At 32.9% G+C, this 21,638-nt stretch overlaps 1 protein-coding gene and 2 non-coding genes across 3 annotated transcripts; all 3 read left to right on the top strand.

The window, feature by feature from the left end:
* The first annotated feature begins 13,019 nt into the window (after positions 1 to 13,019).
* Positions 13,020 to 14,263, top strand: LOC111890052 (uncharacterized). Its single transcript, XM_042895795.1, has 2 exons — positions 13,020 to 13,168; positions 13,774 to 14,263. The coding sequence occupies exon 2, from the start codon at positions 13,784 to 13,786 to the stop codon at positions 14,171 to 14,173; it is 390 nt and encodes a 129-aa protein (XP_042751729.1). The 5' UTR covers positions 13,020 to 13,168; positions 13,774 to 13,783; the 3' UTR covers positions 14,174 to 14,263.
* On the top strand, positions 13,304 to 13,390 carry LOC111890102 (small nucleolar RNA R12). The gene has a single exon (XR_002849736.1). It is a non-coding gene; the product is annotated as a small nucleolar RNA R12 (small nucleolar RNA).
* Positions 13,582 to 13,667, top strand: LOC111890088 (small nucleolar RNA SNORD24). Its single transcript, XR_002849732.1, has one exon. It is a non-coding gene; the product is annotated as a small nucleolar RNA SNORD24 (small nucleolar RNA).
* Positions 14,264 to 21,638: the final 7,375 nt, after the last annotated feature.

The raw sequence follows: 21,638 nt of genomic DNA, 5'->3' as shown, positions 1-21,638 counted from the left end.
AGGAGTCAGTGGGAGTCTTAATGGTCTTGAAAGGTTTCAAGAACAAATGAAAATAAACCTTATCGATCATCACTAGCACACGAGTTGAGGTTTACAACCTATCGTGTTGACACAATATTGTTTCTGTGCCATTCCAATTGAGTTAATTATGCATGTGAGCCCTATGAGTTCTCATTTGAATGCATAAAAGGCAAGGACCTTGATCAATGAAAAGTACATTGATAGGAAAGGGTGAGCAACTTAACTACTTGGAAGACATGGTGGGCAGCTGTACTACCATAAGGCAAGAAATCAAGATTAAGAAAGTTCGGTCCATATGAGTTTGAATTTGTCGTAAACTTTGGTTTTGACAAATTCACATGGATAGGAACATATAAACCATTAAAATCTAAGTTTCATAAGATTCCCTCCTTCGTGAAAATGACTGTGAGGAAATGTTTTCACTAATAGAGATTTTAAGAAGATAGTGATTGTGAAATTGAATTCTCGAATTAAATTATGGTTACGGTATCCCTTTCCATGATTCGAATTGTGAGATTTGGCAATTAGTCTAAATTGTTTAGACACACATATGAGCTATCTAAGGGAAAGGTGTATAAGCTTAGATAAAGGATTATCAAAGCATTAAGTATTAGAAACATGAACTTAAGAAATTCAATAAGTATTGTTTTTCTGGAAGTTAAGTTGGTTTTTGAATACATGTCAAAGCTAGTGGGAGCATAAGTGTTATGTTTATAGTAATCATCATGATAGTGGGAGCATAAATGTTATGATTGTATGATTATTAAGGCAAGTATTGCAAGTTAGCAATATTAATTATAGAAAAACAAAAGTTACACCTTGCAAAGTCGTAAGGGTTGTAAAGTTGTTTTGTTATAATTAAGGGAGGGGATATTATGCTTCATTTCAAATCTAAAGGCTTAGGTTGTGGAATGTTAATAATTTAGTCAAGGATACATAGTGTGTTCTTAAATTTCGATTATGATTACGACATTCCTCTTCATAGTTCGAATTTTGAGAACATAGCACATAAAATATTATGGCAGAAGATTGATAAAGTATCAAATCTTTATGTAAGACATTATGCATCATGTCCCACACGCTTCGGGTATAGGATTGATTGCAAATGCTATAATATTTGACCATTCTAAAATTTTCCAAATATCTAGTGCATTTAGAGGGAAAAAGGACAAGAATCGGTTTTGACTAAGATAATTAAACACCTATCAAAGGACAATCCAAAGTTCGCCTAGGATTGGTCGCTTGTGAGTAGTTGGAAGTATAGTATTGGATGGACCATATCGGCATTATTATGAATAGATAAGATTCTATTGAGAATGAGTTGTCATATGGTAAGTATGGAAAGTTTTCCATATTGGGAATTAAATATTGAAAATCTATGTCTAGATTAGAAATTTTATGCAAAAGGATGTTCAAAGGAATGTACTTTGAATGAGAGACATCATATCTAAGGAATTGTATTGTAACAATCTCCAATAGAGGACTTTGTAATATCATTGGCAATAGTTATTGTAACTTTGTGTTATGACATTACAAAAGGGGTCATTGCATTAAATGTTAGAATCTAACATATTCCACAAGTGGAAAGAATTTGATATTCTTTCACTTGTGAAAAGGATTAGGAGTTGTGAAATGAGTATGATTGGGAATGTGTTCATTTGATCTATTTCACAAAGTAAGAACCATAGGTAAACATTGTGTGCATGCTAGGAGCATGGGACAAGTGTAATAATTCAGGTAAGAAGTTGATTACCCGAAACAACAAATAATGAGTAATCGATATGGTGATAAATAAAAGGTGTTTTATTTATACTCAAGGTTGAGGCCATATGGGATTAGTATTATTCTTGTGTCTCACTTTGCATGTTTTGACTTCCTGAATAATTTAATTGGTTAAGAACAGTCAAATTATTCGAACGGGCCACAGTCGTTCATATGTTGGAAGTAGGTATGAATAAAGACTGTCGTGAATTGGTGTGTGGATTGTCTAAAGAGTATTAGACATAAGCAAATGTTGCTGCAATGTTCATGAGTGCTTATGAATATGATTTGAGCATTGGATTAAACCCATGCTCACTTGGATCACTCCATAAATTGTATCACGAGTGATTGGTGAGACGATAACATCTTATATTCTTGAAACCGAGATGTGTGAGTTGTATCTTGCAAATCGGTTGCATATTGATAATATGTAAACGCACCAGTAACTTGGTGTCATAAAACATATTGTTGTGTGTGATTCGGTGAGTGAGTGCAAGCGAGCATTGAATCAAAGTTTATCCATTCCTTTGATCCAAAGTAGGATAAAAGCGATATCTTTGGGCCCCTCGATGATTTAGTGATGACAAACGTAAATGCTCGGCCGGGCTAGGGCTAATTTGATTTGTTCAATTAGTCAGTCGTCATAAATTGGAAGTCGATAAATAGTACAGAGAGAATGATTAGAAATCATGTCTCATACGATATCTAGAATGGAGGAATATATGATCCCTTATCTAAAGGACACACGTATCTGATATGATCCGAGTTGACAACGGCATTAGAAAGCTACGATTGCATATCAGGATCTGAAGTCATACGCATAATAGTTATTAGACTTATCCAAGTGGGAGACTGTTGGATTAGTGTCTAAGTCCATAACTATTTTGGTATGTACTTGACCCGATGGTGCATGGTCCTTTTGGGTTGCCTTCACCAAAGCAACTTGATAGGATGAATTATGGAGAGAAAGGATTAAATATGATTTATTAATATATTATGAGAATAATATATTAAAGGAGAAATCATATTGTTTAATTAATATTAGTCAAGAATTAATAAGAATTAAGTTTGTGACTAAAAGAGATTAATTAAACTTAAGGGACTAGAATTGTAATTATAAGAGAATTGCAATTGGGCCATGGATTGCCTTATATGATAAGGTTGGACGAATTCTATGGGGAAACCCATTAGAAATCGTCAAAGGCCTTTAAGGAAAGGAGTCCATGGGTTGCTTAGGGCTTAAGCATCCAAATTAGGGTTTCCTTATTAGATAACCCTAATAGCCTCACTATATATAGAGCCCTTATGCCCCAAAACGTGGACAAGCTTCCTTCTAGGTTTTCCACAAGTTTTAGGCAGGATCCTTCTCTTCTCTTCTTCATCCTTTTGCTCTTGGTGTTTGTGAACCATTAGAGGAGTGACATTTGTGACTCTAAGCTTTCTAAAATCAATACAAGAAGGATTTGGGATTGTTATTGCTATATAACAATCAAGGTAATAACTTAAACCCATTCGTATGTTAATATGATTACTTCTATGCTAGAATTAGGGTTTATAGTCTTGGATAACTTGCATGTACAATAGAGAAACCTAGATCCAAGCATTAGGGTTTGTATAAGCACATAGGATGTTCTTATAGCTAAAACCCATATGTCTATACATGTATACATGATATATAACTAATGATCAAACGACCTTCAGATGGATATCTGATCCCACCAGACCACATCTCAACGAAGAAAAGGAAATTGGGCGAACTAGCCTTCCTAAGTCCTTTAATCATTATTTATATAACTATACAAGTACAGGCATACATTTAACTAAGTAAGAGCATTTAACGAAGTTGAAGTGTTTATCGAGGTAGAAGTGTTAACAAGTAGAAGCGTATCATGAAGTAGGAGCGTATCGTGAAGTAGAAGTGTTTCTCGAAGTGGGAGTGTTAATAAAGTACAAACGTTTGTGAAGTAGTAGCATTAATAAAGTAGGAGTGGTTCATGAAGTAGTAGCATAAATAAAGTAAGAGTGGTTCGTGAAGTAGTAGCATAAATAAAGTAAGAGTGGTTCGTGAAGTAGTAGCATAACTAAGGTATGAGCGTTAATAAGTGGAAGTGTTAATAAGTAGGAGCGTTTACAAGGTAGGAGCATATCACTAAGTAAGAGTGTATCACAAAGTAAAAGCGTAAAGAAGTATAAGCGTATCTCGAAGTAGAAGCGTTAATAAAGTAATAGTATTTAACTAAGTAGGAGTATTAACCAAGTAGAGGCATAATGAAGCAGTAGTATCTAACAAAGTAGGAGTATAAAAACATGGAAGAAAACTTTGGAAAAACCTTTATACGTAAGAAAATCATGACCTGGTATTCTTTTGTAAAATCAGTTTGAAAACCTTTAGAATTCCTTTGGAAACCTTTCATAAACAAGTTTTAAGTGAAACTTTGATAAAAGATTCAGTGCGAGAGTCAATTTGAGGAAAAGCTTTGTACAAGTAAAAACGTTTTTAGAAAACCATTTACTGTATCATACTTGGTAAAACAGTTGACAGTGTAAGAAATCCTTGTGCATGCGGGTTATCAATCACATGTGATTGATATGATAACTGGCATGTTTAACTTGTATTCCCCCCCATAAAACATGTAAAAACATTTAAAATGTTAATTCAGGGGTATGAACTCACCTGTTGTAAGTGGATCCGACGGAGGTGCCGGTTGGGTTCTTGGTGTCAAGTAAAGACTTGAACACACTTAGTGACCTATTAACATATGATGACATATGTTTACATACAATTAGTACATAAAATACTAATCAAACAAGTATACACATCCTAAAGTGCGGAAAACACTTTGATTAAGTGCTAGGGGTGTCCCAGGTAACATTTAAGGGTGTGTATGGCTTAGATAGGGAGTTTACTCTTCAAGAGTAAACTCTTTATAGAGTTCACAGCCCTGGGACTAACTCCCCATGAGTTTACGGCCGTAAACTCATGGTGAGGGTGTTCTAGGATGCCAAAAGGTCTTATATCACTCAAACAATTAAGCTAGGTCCAAATACAAAGTGTATGAATGGATTTCAGGCATCAAATGGACCATTTGAGGAGTTTACGGCCCTAAACAAGGAGTTTACGGCCGTAAGCTCTTATATGCATGTTCTTTTGGTGTTTTAAGGACTTAAATGATAGAGAATAAAATCCTATGCATTTTTCCAAGTCAAAAGAAGAGTTTAGGGCATCATTTGGGCACTTAATGGGAGTTTACGGCCCATGGACCTTTCCTAGGGGGGTTTACGGCCGTAAACTCCTATTTCCTTGGTTTCTTTAATGTTTAAAGCCTTTACTTCATTGGGGTTTGCTTCTAAACATTTTCCAAGGCCTTAGGAGGTGCTTGAGGGCATTTCTAACACTTGAACTTGAGTTTACTCCCCATGAAGAGGAGTTTACGGCCCAAGCATGTTCTTGGGCAGTAAACTCAAGTTTACTCCCCAAAAGTTAAGTTCAAGGTGTTCTAAGTTCGTTCCCATAAGTCATTTAGCCATATCTAAGCCTTAGGGGTAGTTTAGAGGGGTTTTGGGGCTTAAAAACCCCATTTAAGGGTGTTCACGGTCCAAGAGTGTTCTTGGTCCGTAAACACCTACTCTTGCCCCTATTTGATTCCTTAAACACGAATTTGCATGTTAGTTAAGCTATACAACAAGTTAGGGTAGATTGCTTACTCGTTTGGGGCTTGAAACGGGCGTTTTTGGCTCGAAAATAAGTTGTAGAGAGAGAGTGTGAAAATGGTGGAAATGAAGTCCACTCCCCCTTATATAGGGGTTTGAGTTGGGGCTCAGTGGAAATCTACCCGATATTGCCGTTAAACGGGGCTTTTGGTCGCACTCGATTTAGTGGTCGTATTTTGACTTGGTTGAAACTAAAATTTTTCAAGGGATTAATGAGAGTGTTTCTAATTTGTTTCAACCCTTACTAAGTCATTAAAAAAAATCCCAAATTAATTAACCAGTCCAAAATTTAACGGACAGTTAAATAAAACGAGGCTTATTAACGGAAAAAGGGGTTAAAAATGACGGAATAAATTTCGGGTTGTCATAAACTACAATAATGATTGTCAATTTCATCTAGCATACAAGAAATTTTCCTATGCTATTAGACATCATACACCAGACAATTCTAGCATGCAATTCTAGAAGATCCATAGCCTACTACTAGCATGCAGTTCAATCATAATCATCATAAGCAAATAACAATGTGGGTATCTTGGGGTAAACTTTTTTCTCCGGTTGATCGTACAAATCTTATCCTTCCTTGGTTACTTTTGAAATAATTTGAAAATAATTCGAAAATAATTTGAAAATTTTCACAGATCCTTAGTTTGAGTTTGGATTCACATGAATGTTCATCCAATTCTCTCAAACCATGGCTATGATACCAACTTGTAACGACCCAGAAATCATAGAAATTTAAATTTTCAAAAACAACCCATTTCATCCCTAAAGTGTTTACAAAATCATTGTTTCGAATGTATTATTCAAAATTAAAGTATTCCAAGATCCAATGTCCAAAAAACCGGAAGATATGCACAATCATGCCTTCGCTTTCCCACGATCCTTTGAAGTATCTAAAACAATAAACTGAAATTGTAATCTAAAGCTTAGCGAGTTACCCCAAAGTACCATCACACAACACAACAAACAATAGAATGAAAATATGAGCCTTCAGCCTGAATGGAATGCCTCGCAAGGCCTACAGCCTATCTGGACCACTCTTCAAGCCTTCGACATGATTAGACCTCCTCGCAGGGCCTACAACCTATCCGGACCGTTCTCCGAGCCTTTGGCCTAACTGGACCGCCTTGCAGAGCCTACAACCTATCCGGATCGCCTCGGGTGTCTTGGCCTTCAACACAAAGTAGGAGCGCCTCAACCCAACCACAATATGTCGACATATGTAACAGATATACATAAACACATAACCAAAATATACAAATTATCATACAGATCTACTAATCAATCATATACTAGCATAGTACTATCCTATAACCAGGATACATAATCTAGTGGGCTGACATTGGTGCCTTCGACCCATGGGTACAGTGAGGAAAAATTACCTCTCAGTCTGTCGAGTAGTAGAAAAGTACACAACACCAAGTACAACTCCAACACCAACTCTACTGATCACCTAAACGAAACCGCTAACCTTGAGCTTAGTTAATAAACACAAAAGACCTAAAATACCTAAACCATCCTTAGATCAGCCTTGGTCAAAAGTTCAAAGTCAACAAACCAACCAAGTCAACCCAGCCGAGTACGTTGGGCGTACACAGATGTACGCGAGGCGTACTCCTCTTGACCAAGAAGTCAAGGGTTTGATCGCGTAAACACAACGTACCATTTGGTACGCCAAATGTACGCACCTGGTCACCTTAACTTCTTATTAGGAACTTAATCCATCAATTCCTTACGTATAAATCCATATCTTATCCCAAAATGACATTATAAGTCATAAAGTTTCCAACTTTATGACCTTAAGTGCTTAATACCAACAAACCCTAACTTCTTAATCCATCAGGACATCCTAGCATATATATGGGGAAGGACTACGATCCAAGATTATACTTTTGTGGTTCCTAAAAACTCCATAATGGATAAAGTTTCCAACTTTATCCATTAGAATGGTCCAACCAACCAATATCTAGTCTTTAAGTCTCAAAGGGACCAAAAGTGCATATTTTCCAACTTTATCCATTAAGTCCAAGCCTCAAGCCTTTATATGTGAATCAATATGATGTTTAGATGGATAAAGTTTCCAACTTAATTCATAACAAGGTCAAAAAATTTCAAGATTTAAACCTTATGCACTAAAGTGACCAAAAGCTTATAACACCCAAGACTAGCTAGATCTATCAAATGCATCATAAAGATTCAAACTTTATACCTCTAGAAGAAAGATCAATGTGAACAAAGTCTAGATATAAAATCTCTAATGCAACCAAAACTTCTCCAAAGAGATCATTCTTCTCCAAGATGCACCAAGAACACTCCAAAGCACTCAAGCACACCTTCTTTTGCTCAAAAGGCTCAACCCAAAACCGTGCTAACTTCAAATGGTCATAACTTCATTGTTTCAACTCCAATTTCGAAGATCTTTATATCCACATAAACATGTTGAGGATCCCCACAACATTATCTAAATATCTTGGACTAAAACCTTCTCGAACAAAAATCCATATTTCATGCAAGAAGTCTGAAACATCACTTTCTTGTTTTGCCCCTTTAACTCCAACACAAACCAAGGGCTTGGGTCTCATAACCAATATTATCATCATCCAGTAGGGTCTAAAACCTATTATCTTGAAGTCCAAGGCCTTTACTTGATCCATTTATTGTCCACAATCCCGAAATAAGAAACTTCTCGAAATAGGATGTTAAAACTTCTTCTCACGAAGTCAGATTTAGGCGTTCTTTATATGCACGAAATCCTTGTCATATATATTATATTTTTCGTTAAAATTATTTATCCTAAATAATATTTTATCAAAAAGTCAATTTAGCCACTTATAATACTCAGATTGACTAGCCCAGATCTACGGGTATTACATTAATGATTAAATTAGAATTTAAGGGAAGATAAATACATAAGTCTTAAATCATCGGATAGTGAACTAGAAGTACCTTGTTTTCTGTGCGATAGTATTTTGTTTTCATAGTTTCTGCAACATAAAATTTGTACTTTTTAATTTTATCTTAGTGTAAATATGTTTTGTTACAATTGCAAGTAGTATATTTTCCATTAAGTATTTTAACACAAATTTGATATAGAACTCCTTGTAGATTCGACCTGACTTTAACATAATTTAATGTCTGTATTTTTTAAAAATACGTAGGTTATATGAATCATGGATGTTTATGGTTTTAATTACATACATAAAGTATGAAATGAAATGTCATTAAATATATATGGATTAAATGTAACAAAGTCTATACGAAAGTTAAAAGGTTATAGAATTATGGATGATTGACATTTTAAAAAAATTATCATCTTTAATAATAAAATTTATTTAAAGGAAAACATCATAAATGGTCATTGTGGTTTCCCAAAAAATAAAGTCAAATTCTTAAATTCTTAGGCCGTCGACATGGTCCTTGTGGTTGCAAAACTTTTAACGGATGACCCTTTGGCTAACTCCATCAATAATTTTTCTGCTAAGTTCTAACATGTGAGGGTAAAAGCATATTTTCATACCTTAGGGACCATTCTTGAAGTTATATGAATTTATTAATAATAAAAAAAATAGAAAAAATAACCCCACTACCCCAACCTCACCCATAACACCTCCTCATCTTCTTGTCGTTAGCCATTTTTCAAGTTCTTGCCTTCATCAATGGCAACTGAAAAGATTTGAGTGTCGATTATTTAACTTCATTGAAAACAATGTCATTACCTTCTTGAAATCTTGATTTCAATAATCAATACACTTTGTTTTGTTTCTTTTGTTGCCATGGTGGAAAAAGGGAAAATAGTCGTGTTTTCGAAGTGGGTTCACAACAAAAAGTTTAAATTCATTTGCCTTTTTGTTCTTTCTGTGTAGATATGGTCTGCTCTATTTTCGTTTTCTTATCACTGTACTAACATATACCATGTGAGAAACTTAATTATGTGGTAATTAATAGCGATTTTGTGACCTCAATTTCAATTTTCTTCATATAGGTGTTTCATTTTAGTTAAATGTTTAAGAAAGAGTTTGAGTTTTAGTTAATGGTGATCACTTTAGTTTGGTAGCAAATAAGCACTCGAAAAAGGTACTCTTTCTTCTTCAGTCAAATGCGTATTTGACCTAATTCACTTATACCATTCTTTCTGGCTCCTTGTTTAGATATGTCACTATTTGAACTTGATTCTTTAATGGTGTCAATTAATGATTCTTCAAAATTTTTGCTTTTGTCTTGACTGACATGAAGTCGAACAAAATCTTCAAATTTTATTTTTTTTCTCAATAAAAATCCTCAACGGAAGACGCAATAAATGTATCCTAAACGAGGTTCTTCTTAATTTTTTTTATAAAATTTCTGACTTCTCCAATCAATTTTTTTTTGTTGTAATTAGAATGTACCTCAAGAACGCCCGAGATCAGTTGTGTATCTATCATGTGCCACTTGCGAAGATCCAAGAGGTGTCATCAAAGGGAAAACAATAAGAATCTCCAAAACTGATCCTATAAAAATCTTGAAGAATTCGAAAGAAAAAATGTCTTCTAGTAAAGTCACATCTTCTTATGAGCTTGTTGATGCGGCAGTAGTTCAGTGACGGAGGGTTTTGACAGTCCGGTGACGGAGGATGGCGGTTGTCATGTGACGAATGGTGACGACAATCCGATAGTGATTGCCGAGTAGAATGAAGAGGATGAGATGCTAAAGGGTGGGGTAGTAGGGTTATTTTTCTATTTTTTATTATTAATAAAATTAGACAACTTTAATAATGGTCCTTGAGGTATGAAAAAGACGCTAACCTCACATGTTAGGACTTAAGAGAAAAAAAACATGCAAAATTAGCCAAAAAGACTATCCATTAAAAGTTTTGAAACCACATAAACCATTGTTGATGACCTAAAAAGTGAAAGAATGAACTCGATTTTTTTAGAAACCACAAGTATCATTTATGATTTTTTCTTATTTAAATAATAATAGATTTAAAAAAAGTTATCTATGAAGCTCTAATAGACATTTTGATTTTAATAAGTCCTCTTAGAGTGTGTTTGGATTGCCTTTTAAAATGACTTTTACTTTATCTTTCGGAAAAAGTCTAAAAAGATGTTTGGTAAGGTAAAAATGACTTTTATAAGTGGCTTTTTCCATAGAATATTTTGAGACTTTTTGAAAAGTCACGTATACCTGAATTTTCCTAACTTCTCAGCAGCTAAAAATTAGAAATTACCAATATACCCTTATCTACCCTAATTAACGTCACATTCATTCAAAGTTTCTTCTTGTTCTCTCCGCTCACGCACTCCCTCTCGCATCTCGACCACATCTCGACCTGCAACAAACACCGGCGACACAGGCGACCTGCAACACCGACGACACCGCTCGATTGCAACCCCGCGATCAGGTTTGTTTCTATTCAATTTCCGATCTCAGATGTGATTTCCGATCTCAGATGTTGCAATCTCTTCCTGTCTATTTCCGATTTCCATTTGATTTCCGATCTATGATGTTACATTTGATTTCCGATTTCCGATTTCCATTTGATTTCCGATTTCCATTTGATTTCGGATTTCTGAAATTGATATTATGTAATTGATTTGCTGTGAAAATGATGTGCTGTGAAATGTGCTCCTCCCGATTTCGAATTTTCCATGAACTGTTCTTCTCTCTAGCCTCTAAAATAATTGATATGCTGTGAAATTGATTTGCTGTGAAATGTGCTCCTTCCGATTTCAATGTCGTGTTTTGAGACCAAAAATTGACATTTCGGGTGCCACTAACAAAAATCCAACTTCTAAAACAATAAATTGTTAACCAGTAAATAGCAATGTTCTTGTCATTAGATATTGGATTATGGCAATAGAGTTATATATTTGAACAAAAAAGTTACATCGATTTTGTGTTGCAAGATTTTGGGAATTGACTTCCAAAGTCAACATACAAACAGAATTTCATCATAAGCAAACCCGAATCTGAGAATCTAGATTATTAGAATGGATTTTGAATTGAAATCGAGTTAGAATTGCTTACTATATGTCATATAAAATTATTTTGATTAAAAAACAAAAATGAATTACTTTTCAAGTTAGCAATAAATTACAAGAAATATTAAAGGGTTTTTAGTTTTTACCATCTTATATGGGATCATGTTGTACATCATTTTGTTGCAAAATAAACATATTTAAATACCATCTTAAATGTCGTTTGTGAGATCACTTATTTATATACTTCATCCACATTACAAACAATACAAGTTTCTCTATACAAGTTTCTCTTTGTTGAAAATATTGGTGTGCCAAAATAGGTTTAAGCGATCTTAGACCAAATAGAACTTACAAAAACCAATTTCTTATATATAATTATGTACAATAAAGTTATATTTAAATCCAAGATTAATATTGTTCAGTTAAAAGTTTGGTATCGGCTTAAAATCTTCTTCTCTCTAGCATCTAAAATAGTGATTTGTTCTTCCTGATTTCTGAAATATGCTGTGAAATAGTGATTATTTTGTGAACTTGATGAAAAATGAATTAACAATTAATGAAATTGATGAAATATGAAGCTGATGAAATTTTTTGTTCATGGATTATATTTGTGTTAACAGATGACTGTTTTGTGAAATTGATATGTTGTGATAATCTATTTTTTCTATTTTGATTAGAATTTTGATAAAATAATGAAATCATTTAGAAGGGTTAATGAAATTGGTTTGTTGCTTAAATGTTAATACTATATGTATTCACAGATAATGGATGAAAACAACACTACAATCCCGTACGAGGTGATACCGGCAGTGATGTTTATGAAGAAGGTCCAAGTACACGTCGCACGAGCAATGATGATTTATATATGGCAGCGAGACGGGATATTATTGCACAAGATATAATCACATTACGTAGATGAATGTAATATTGTCTATGATATTGTTTATGAATTATTTACAATTTGTGTGAACGTAATTTTAATATTGTCATGGTCTAATCCAAAAAATTAGAAATATTTTAATTTGTATGAACGTAATTTATATTTTACATTTGTATGAACGTAATTCTAATATTGTCATGGTCTAATATAAAAAGTCCTCTTATGAATTATTTACAATTTGTATGAACGTACTAATTTTAATATTTTCATGGTATAATCTAAAAAATTAGAAATATTTTAAAAGAAATTTATATTTTATATTTTCTAATAAAATGTTTATAAAATTATAATATGTGTTTAAAAAAATTTTAAGTATAAAATAATATATATAAAGTAGTAAATTAATGTAAATATGTAAACATGTCCTTTTTTGTCATTTTACATATAAAAGTTAAACCAAACACTTTAACTTTTGACTTTTCTCTTCAAAAGCTAATCCAAACAAATTTTAAAAAATAACTTTTCCAAAAAGTCCTTTTACAAAAAAGACTTTTGCCCTACAAAAGCTAAGTCAAACACCCTCTTAAAAAAGTGTTAATCTTATTAAACAAGCCGAAAAACAATTTAAAATTCAATGTCATGGGCCATTATGTACAAATTCGAAGTTTAAATTGAGGCCCATAAAAGATTGCGAAAATGGAAAAATTAACGGCGGCCTGCTCCACGTCGCAGCAACTAGGGCTTCCATACCATTTCATGATCGCTATATATACCACACGCCGTCGACTTCATCGGCAACTCGTCTGGGGTTTCCAGTTTACATCATAACCAGGTTGTTTGTTTTTATTGAATTTCAGTATTCCGATTTGTCATTTCTGTGTATGAAATCAATCGCAATCTGAACAGATTCATATATTTTGTTTCGTTTTTATACTTTATTTTTCTTCATAAATGGTAGATTATGTCAATGAGTATGACGAAAAATTTGACGGATTGTCAATGATTTTCTCCTCAGGAGAACAAGTGATCATACAACCAGCTACTTCTGACTCATTATCGATTTCTCAAATTTTTGTCTAGTTTTTTCTTTTGAAAAATCAATTTAAGACGATTTGAGTTTATTCAGTTTTGTTGATTTAAAGTTATTCCTCTTAATTGTTGAATAGTTTTTTTTAGTAAAATATGCTTTTAGCATCGAATTTTGAAAATTGAGTTAGTGATATGTTGCTTGTTTAGATCAATAGATGCCAGTGATGTAAGAAAGATATTTGCTACTCTTGATGAGTCTTTGCTCATTTGATGATTCATTATCCACCAAGATCTCTGAGGCATATATTTTGGATAACACATGTATTATTTTAAATTTATAATCATTTTTCTAAAATCCAATCTTTAAATACCAAAAAACCAACATATTTTGTATTGCACATTTTCTAGGTTTCTACCCATGTCGACTGAAAAAAGAGGGTCAAAAAGGTCAAAGACATCCAATGATTACCCACAAACATCAGATGCTTGTTCTCAAACCAATCTTAATGACAAAGATGTGGAGTTTGAATCTGAACAACCTCGACACTTTGTTGGAATGGATAAAGCGAAAATGGTTCCATCATTGTTAAATAACTCGCCGGAGAATAAATACCAGCGATTGTTTGACATAATGGACCAACATCTTTCTTTGCAAAAAGAAAAAATCGCGATATTGATAGAAAAGGTAGCATTTAAAAAACAGAAAGTGTATTTAGATATTCTTGAAACGAAGACTGATGATTTGGAGGGTGACGACCTTCTAGCGGTATTAGCCATAAAAAAATTAGTTAGAGATATATATTTGTAATTTTTAGGGAAAATGACTTAAGAGACCATTCAAGTTTCAAATTGGTTCGAAAAAAACATTCAAGTTCGTTCGAAAAAAAACATTCAAGTATTACATGTTCGAAAAAAACATTCAAGTTCGTTCGAAAAAAACAATCAAGTATTACATGTTTGCAAAAAACATTCAAGCTTTACATGTTCAAAAAACACCATCAAACTAAGACATATGTTTAAAAAATATACATGTTCTGTTTAAAAAACATCACATTTATAGTTTTGGGATAACTTACATATTTAGTCTTTAATTTTTTTTTTTAACTCGGACGGTCCCTTTAGTTTAGATTTGCTTCGATTTTGGACCCTGATTGAGTTAAAAGACTAATATATCCTTACTATTTTCATTTAACATTATTTTTATTATTTATTAATTATTTATACAATTTGTGTTATTATTTATTATAAATATATCAATTCTATAAATAATTAATAAGTAATAAAAATAAATGTTAAATGAAACTAATAATTGTATATTAGGCTTTTAACTCGATCATGGTCCAAAGGAAAAATAAAAATAAATATAAAGGGCTGTCCGAGTTAAGAAAAAAAAAAGTTAGGCTAAACATGTAAGTTACCTCAAACCATAAAGATGTTTTTTGGATAGATTATGTACTTCGTTTGTGTTTTTTGAACATATGTCTTAGGTTGATGGTGTTTTTTCAACATGTAATACTTGAATGGTGTTTTTTGAACAAATTTAAAACTTCAATGGTCTTCTAAGTCATTATGCTTTATCCTATTACTTTTGTTTTGTAGCTATAATTTTAATGTATTAATGAAATATTTTTAATTTTAGTTATTTTTCTTATTATATAAAGAAAATATATAGAATGAGAATTAGGACCACGCATTGGAGTAAATGTAATTTTAGTTAGTTTTATACTTTTAAATATTTATATTTTACAAATAAAAAAGGGAAATGACTTAGGAGGGTAATTACTTTTTATCCGTGTTCACATATTGATAATTTTTTTATATAATAAAACAACTAACTTGTTTTAACTGTTTAAATTACACCAATATTATCGGCGAATACTTGTTTTAACCGGTAACTCAAAAAGGAAAAATGACTTAGGAGGGTAACTACCTCTTATCCGTGTTCACATATTAGCAACTTCTTATTTTTTGTACATAAGAAAACAACTAACTTGTTTTAACTGTGTAACATCCCAAAAATTTCGTTTTTAATTTGATACTAAAACCATAATTGTCAAACCATTAATTTAATACTTCGGCATCGGGCCCCGCCCAACATCAGTCCCCGTCTGGCATTGAGCCCCGCCCGGTATATAGATCTGTCTCTCTTAGGCCCCGCCCGCTAAACACATACAATCATATAACATGGTAACACATAAAGAAACATACTCTATTATATCCATGTCCTAAGAAACATACACTGCTAATAATAAGATACAGAACTTTGTCCGTACTCAGCTAGTTCCAGCCAGGGCTTAAGCAGTGCAAGGTGAGTCTCCTCACTGTGTGAATGGGTCTAAGACCACAATGCTAGCCCATGTAGTCTATGAGTAGGAAGACCTGGGTTTAGCCCTAGACATTGTATGCTAGTATGTTATTCGAGACCAAGGTCTGATGTCGGGCGGGTGCTCGAGGAATGTTTGCATGTTAGATTATACTTGCTGTCTGTGTGATACTTGTAGCCTGGTAAAGAGGCGAGTGTGGACGAGGTCCCGTATCTCATCACTAGCTGAGTACGGATAATGTTCCGTATGTCATTATTATGAGAGTATGTTTCTTAGGACAGAGAAATAGTAGAGTATGTTTCTTTATGTGTTACCATGTTATATGATTGTATGTGTTTAGTGGGCGGGGCCTAAAAGAGACAGATTTGTATACTGAGCGAGGCTCGATGCCAAGCGGGGCTTGATGTTGGGCGGGACCCAATGTCGGAGTATTAAATTAATGGTTTGACAATTATGGTTTTAGTATTAATTTAAAAACGAATTTTTTGGTCATGATTTTTGGGATGTTACATAGTTAAAACAAGTTAGTTGCTTTCTTATGTACAAAAAATAAGAAGTTGCCAATATGTGAACACGGATAAGAGGTAGTTATTCTCCTAAGTCATTTTCCCTTTGAGTTACCGATTAAAATAGGTATTAGCCGCTAATATTGGTGTAATTTAAACAGTTAAAACAAGTTAGTTGCCTTATTATGTACAAAAAAGAAGAAGTTGCTAATATGTGAACACGGATAAAAGGTAGTTACCCTCCTAAGTTAAAATTATGATAGAAAGTGCGACTTGATTGGGCAATGGTGTATGTTTTGATTGATGGGTTAATTTCATAAAAACCCCCAAGTTAAGTTTTTAGGGTTTTGTCGGTTTTGCTAAAAGTTGAATTTTATGTTTGTTTTTACCCTAACATTTTCTAAAAAATGTTTGGTTTTACCTTTTTACTGATAACAGGTTACTATTATATTAACTTCGCAAAAAACCCCGTTTACAGTTTTTTTACGTTTTTATTCTTAAGTTTATATATATATATATATATATATATATATATATATATATATATATATATATATATATATATTTTAACTTTTACTCTATGTATTTTTTTTGTACTATACATATTCAAGCAGAAAAACCATATGAATATGTATATTATAAAAAAATATACTTATGGTAAAAGTGTAAAAAAAAAACTATAAACTTAAGGGTAAAAACGCAAAAAAATGGTAAACTTAAAATTTTTTATTTTTTTTGCGAATTTAATAGTAACCTGGAAATCCTGTTATCACCGGTAAAATGATAAAACCGAACATTTTTTTTGAAAATGTTTGGGTAAAAATGGACATAAATTTCAACTTTGGGAAAAACCGACAAACCCCTGAAAACTTGATGATTTTTATGACATTAACCCTTGATTGAACCCTAGAATTGTTAGGCGGGGGATCTTAATGTTTGAATTATTTGTTAGCTAATGAATCGTAACTTTTTAATAAAAACCTTTGGGATAGAATATAAATATTTCCTTAATTGTTATTTTAATTTCCTAATCCAAAAATATTTCCGGTCTGAGTCGTTCATTTATAGATTAACTACCAATTTGAGTCTTTTTGTTCTAGTTTTGCAGAGTTCCAAAACCAATTACCTATAGACAGCTTGAAGTTCGAAAACGAATGTTCCAGTTTTTAGTATTCCACAACCAATTTATCATTTATAAATAATCAATCAACAATTTAAGAGTTCGGAACCCCATGAATCACACATCTACTATTCGACAACAATTTAAAATATTTTGGGTTAATAATCTAAAAAGGTAATGAACTTTAGGGTTTGTCTACATTAAGGTAACAGTGTTTTTTTCGTATATATTTTTGAATCGAACTTGTTTGATCTTTTCAAATTTAGGTATCATAACCGGTTATCTTAGGTTTAAGCTGATTTGGCTCGTTACTTGGCATATTCACCCTTGATACAAGGAGGGAATCATTTTTCAGATCCACACGTATCGACATTCTGCTGAAGGATCCTGTCGGTGCTCGTTCAAATATGTCGACGTTTGGAATTGGTGCTGGCAATTGTTTGTACGACAGATTGGTTGTAACAAGTTTTCGATTTATGAAGGTACTTCTCCTGACAAATCATTGTTGCTCATGTTTGTTAAGCTTACACATTCCCAATTGTTATTGGTATGCTTCCATTCAGATAGTTTGCAGATATATCAAGAGCTCGAAGACTAGTTAAGTCACCAAAACTTGTAGGTATTTGTCCACTAATTGATTGTTGCTGAGATTGAGATCGAACAATTTGCTTAAAATAACGCATTTCAGTAGGAATTTCTCTAGTTTAAGAGTTGAAGCTCAAATTGGAGTGTGTTTCAGGTAATGCACACCAGGTGTTTGATGAAGTGTGTGAAAGAAATATTTCAAGTAATTCTTTCCCAAATCGTTGCTTGTCTTTTATTTCCGACTATCCCAGTTTGTGAATTTGAAATGACAGTTGGTGGAACTAAAAGAAGCACAACATAAATCTCCCAAGGAATCAAAAAGACTTGAAAAGAAATTGTTGGTGGAACTAAAAGAAGTACAATAGAAATCTCTCATTGAATTTGATTGTTTGATTACGATAGAAAAAGCTTAGCACCATCATTTATGATAAGTACTTTGAGAAGCATCCATAGTTGAAGAAGAAGCTTGATGATAATATCAGAAATGATTATTGGGGCTATTGATTTGGATATTCTTAAATACACAAATCTGAATTTGATGGATGTTGTCATGTTGAATACAACAATTATTTTTTGTTCTTTTGATTGTGTAATGTAGTTAGTAGTTTGTGGGGTTTGTACTTTGACATTTTGAACTAGATGAACCACTGTAATGTATTTTTTATGACTTAATGGAAGCTTGGTTTGGTATCTTACTTACTTTTATCTATATAATAAAAATGAAACAGTTACACATGTTATGACCAAAACAGTTCTGAAATGAATACACATGTTGATGAAATGATAACAAACTGTACAAATCTGACCAAAATTCCCTTAGTGTGGTTCCAGATTCACAAATTATAAGACCAAACTTTATAAAGACTAAACTTATTGATGAAATGAATTAAAGTAAGATGCTAAAATAGATTCATAGATTCACATGTTAACAAATTATCACAAGGGATAGTTAGATTCATCATAGGTTATGACCAAATTGCCCTTTGCAAGGTTCTTTATCACAAGGGATAGTTACATTACAAAATAGAAAAAATTACCCCTTTTTATTAAATGACTTTAAGGTTTGTTCCCACATCTATTCAAAAGACATAAATGATAAATCTTAGAAACTTAGTTAGTGCAGCCTCTATAATCGACAATTCCTGGCAGGACACACCTTTTTTTCTTTCCAAATACCATGAGTTTGTAATCGACAATTCAAGATTCAAGAATGGAAATTGTGTTATGTTCTAGATAATTAAATGAACAATGGGATTGGAGGGGAAGCCTAATATAGGCCTGATAACGTAATGTGAAATTGAAAGGGGGTTACATTAAAAAATGTGAGTCATGACTTTACAAATTCTGGTTCGATGCTCCCAATTGATTCTAGAAAGTGTATCGGAATCAATGAAATCACGATCCATAGAGTTGAAGAAAGAAACGGAGGGGAAGATTGATTGAAGGTCTTCGACTGTGATATATGAGAGAACGACGGAACGGGGAACGAATGAAGGAATTGGGGGGGGGGGGGGGGGGACTAGTTGTTTATCAGCCCTAAATCAAGTTATGTACCACATATTGTATGTATAATGCGACGTAATATCATTTAATGCCACATAATATAAACTAATGCCATGTAATGTGCCAAATTAGCTTAAACCTAAAATAGCCGGTAATATTACTTAAATTTGAACATGTCAAACAAGTTCAATTGACAAATGTATACGAAAAAAACATTGTTACCTTAATGTGGACAAACCCTAAAGTTGATTACCTTTCTAGATCATTAACCCTATAATATTATATTTGTATTCACAAGTCAAACCCCAACCCCTGTCACGCCTAATCACACCTCAAGTGCTCAACTTTACAATGGATTTTTTATAAAAAAGATTCATATGTTTATATCGTTTGTCTTTGCTACTTGAAATTGTACAGGTTTTTTTTTTGTTACTACGTACTATTGGCTACCCTCAAGAAAGCAAAAGTCTAAATTGAACTTTCTAAGCCACTTAATTTTTTACTTGACTTCATTTAATATTTGTGATTGTTTACTTTTGTACATGTTCCTAGTTGATTGGTTAGACTCTTGTATTTTTGAAGATGTATCCGTCTATATGCTTGTACGTGTTTGCTATAATAGACATTTATTCATGTACTATATTAATCATAAGACAGTTGTGAACAATGAACTTTTTGGGATTCAAAGCCAAAGGTTTGCCACAATAGTTTTAGAAGTCGTCATTTTTGTCCATGCTTTGGCTTATTGGAGCAGCCACTTTGATTGGTTTTTCTGGCTGATATCCCTTACATAAACGGTCCTTAGATTTTTATTTAGCTTGATATCCCTTACATAAACGGTCCTTAGATTTTATTTAGCTTGACACTTTTGGCTTTTATATGGGTTTTGTTATTATACACCTCTATTTAAATAGAGTTTCCTATCTTGCACCTTTGCTATAAGTTAGATAAATGATCCCTACATTTCGCTAAGAAAAAATCATCCACTTTTTGATTTTTGAATTTTGATTTTCTTAAAGTTTTTGTTGTTTTAAATGCATCGATATAAAAAAAACATCTCCGGACGAAGCCCGAGATCACCTCCTAGTTTTATTTAAGAAATTTTATTTTAAGTATTAATTTAGATGTTGTTTATGCTATATTTAATGGATAATACTTTGTGGAAGATATTGTGTAATCTTAATATTGTAAATGACCCCAATTAATGGGGAAGATATCTGTTGATTTGATGGATAAGAGTATGAGTTCAATTATTCACTCTAAACTCGCTCCATTGTCAAATCTAGTTCTCACTGTTGGATATTAGTCTTAATTATAAACATAAAAACTCAGCAAAAACAAATTCATTTCGACCATCAAAATTGAACCGAACAACATGGATCTAGCATTACAACCAACTAAAACTACTGTCAGGAAATCAAACGACACTTGTCAAGATTCTAACAAATCTGATGCCACTTGCCTGTTGGATTAGGTGTCTAAGCCCATTACTATAATTGGTATAAACTTAAATTGATAACAGCACAATCCTTTTGGTTGCCCTCAAACATAGCAATTGGACATGATGATTTATGGAGAGAGAGGTTGATTTATTATTTGATTAATAAATCGAAATAAATAATTTATTAATATATTATGTGAATAATATATTAATTATAAATAGTAATATTTGATTAACAATTAATTAGAATTAGCTTTGGGATTAATAGAATTAATTAAAAGTGTAGGGACTAAAGTGCAATTGTTCAATAGTTGAGCAAACGACTAAAAACCTTCCACACATGGAGTGGACGGTTTCTAGAGGCCTTTAGGGTTTTTGGAATTATCCTTGTTGGATAATTAGAAAGCTAGATAATTACCAATTCAAAATAATATTATTATATTGGTTTTGGACTTATTTAGGGTTTCCTAGTTGCACTATATAAGAACCCCTAGCCCTTTGATTTTCAGCCATCACTTATTCCTCTAGGGTTGGCCAAAATTATACTCTCCTCCCTCCTCCCTCCTCTATCCTCAATCTCCTTCTTGCTAGCTTGGGTGTGAACCAGTAGAGGAACGACACTTGTGGTGCGTGCTTCCAAAGCTTTAACAAGCCAATAATCATTGTTATTTGCTATAATAACAATAAGGTATGTAATACCAAACCCTTTTATGTGTTTTTCAAAAATTACCTAGGGTGTCTAGGGTTCTTGTTTTGATGTTCATAGTTATAGGTTCAATAGAGAAAACATAGAT

The sequence above is a fragment of the Lactuca sativa genome, chromosome 6 (assembly GCF_002870075.4).
Source record: "Lactuca sativa cultivar Salinas chromosome 6, Lsat_Salinas_v11, whole genome shotgun sequence".
Taxonomy (NCBI): Eukaryota; Viridiplantae; Streptophyta; class Magnoliopsida; order Asterales; family Asteraceae; genus Lactuca; species Lactuca sativa.
This window is presented reverse-complemented; position numbering and strand designations above follow the sequence as displayed.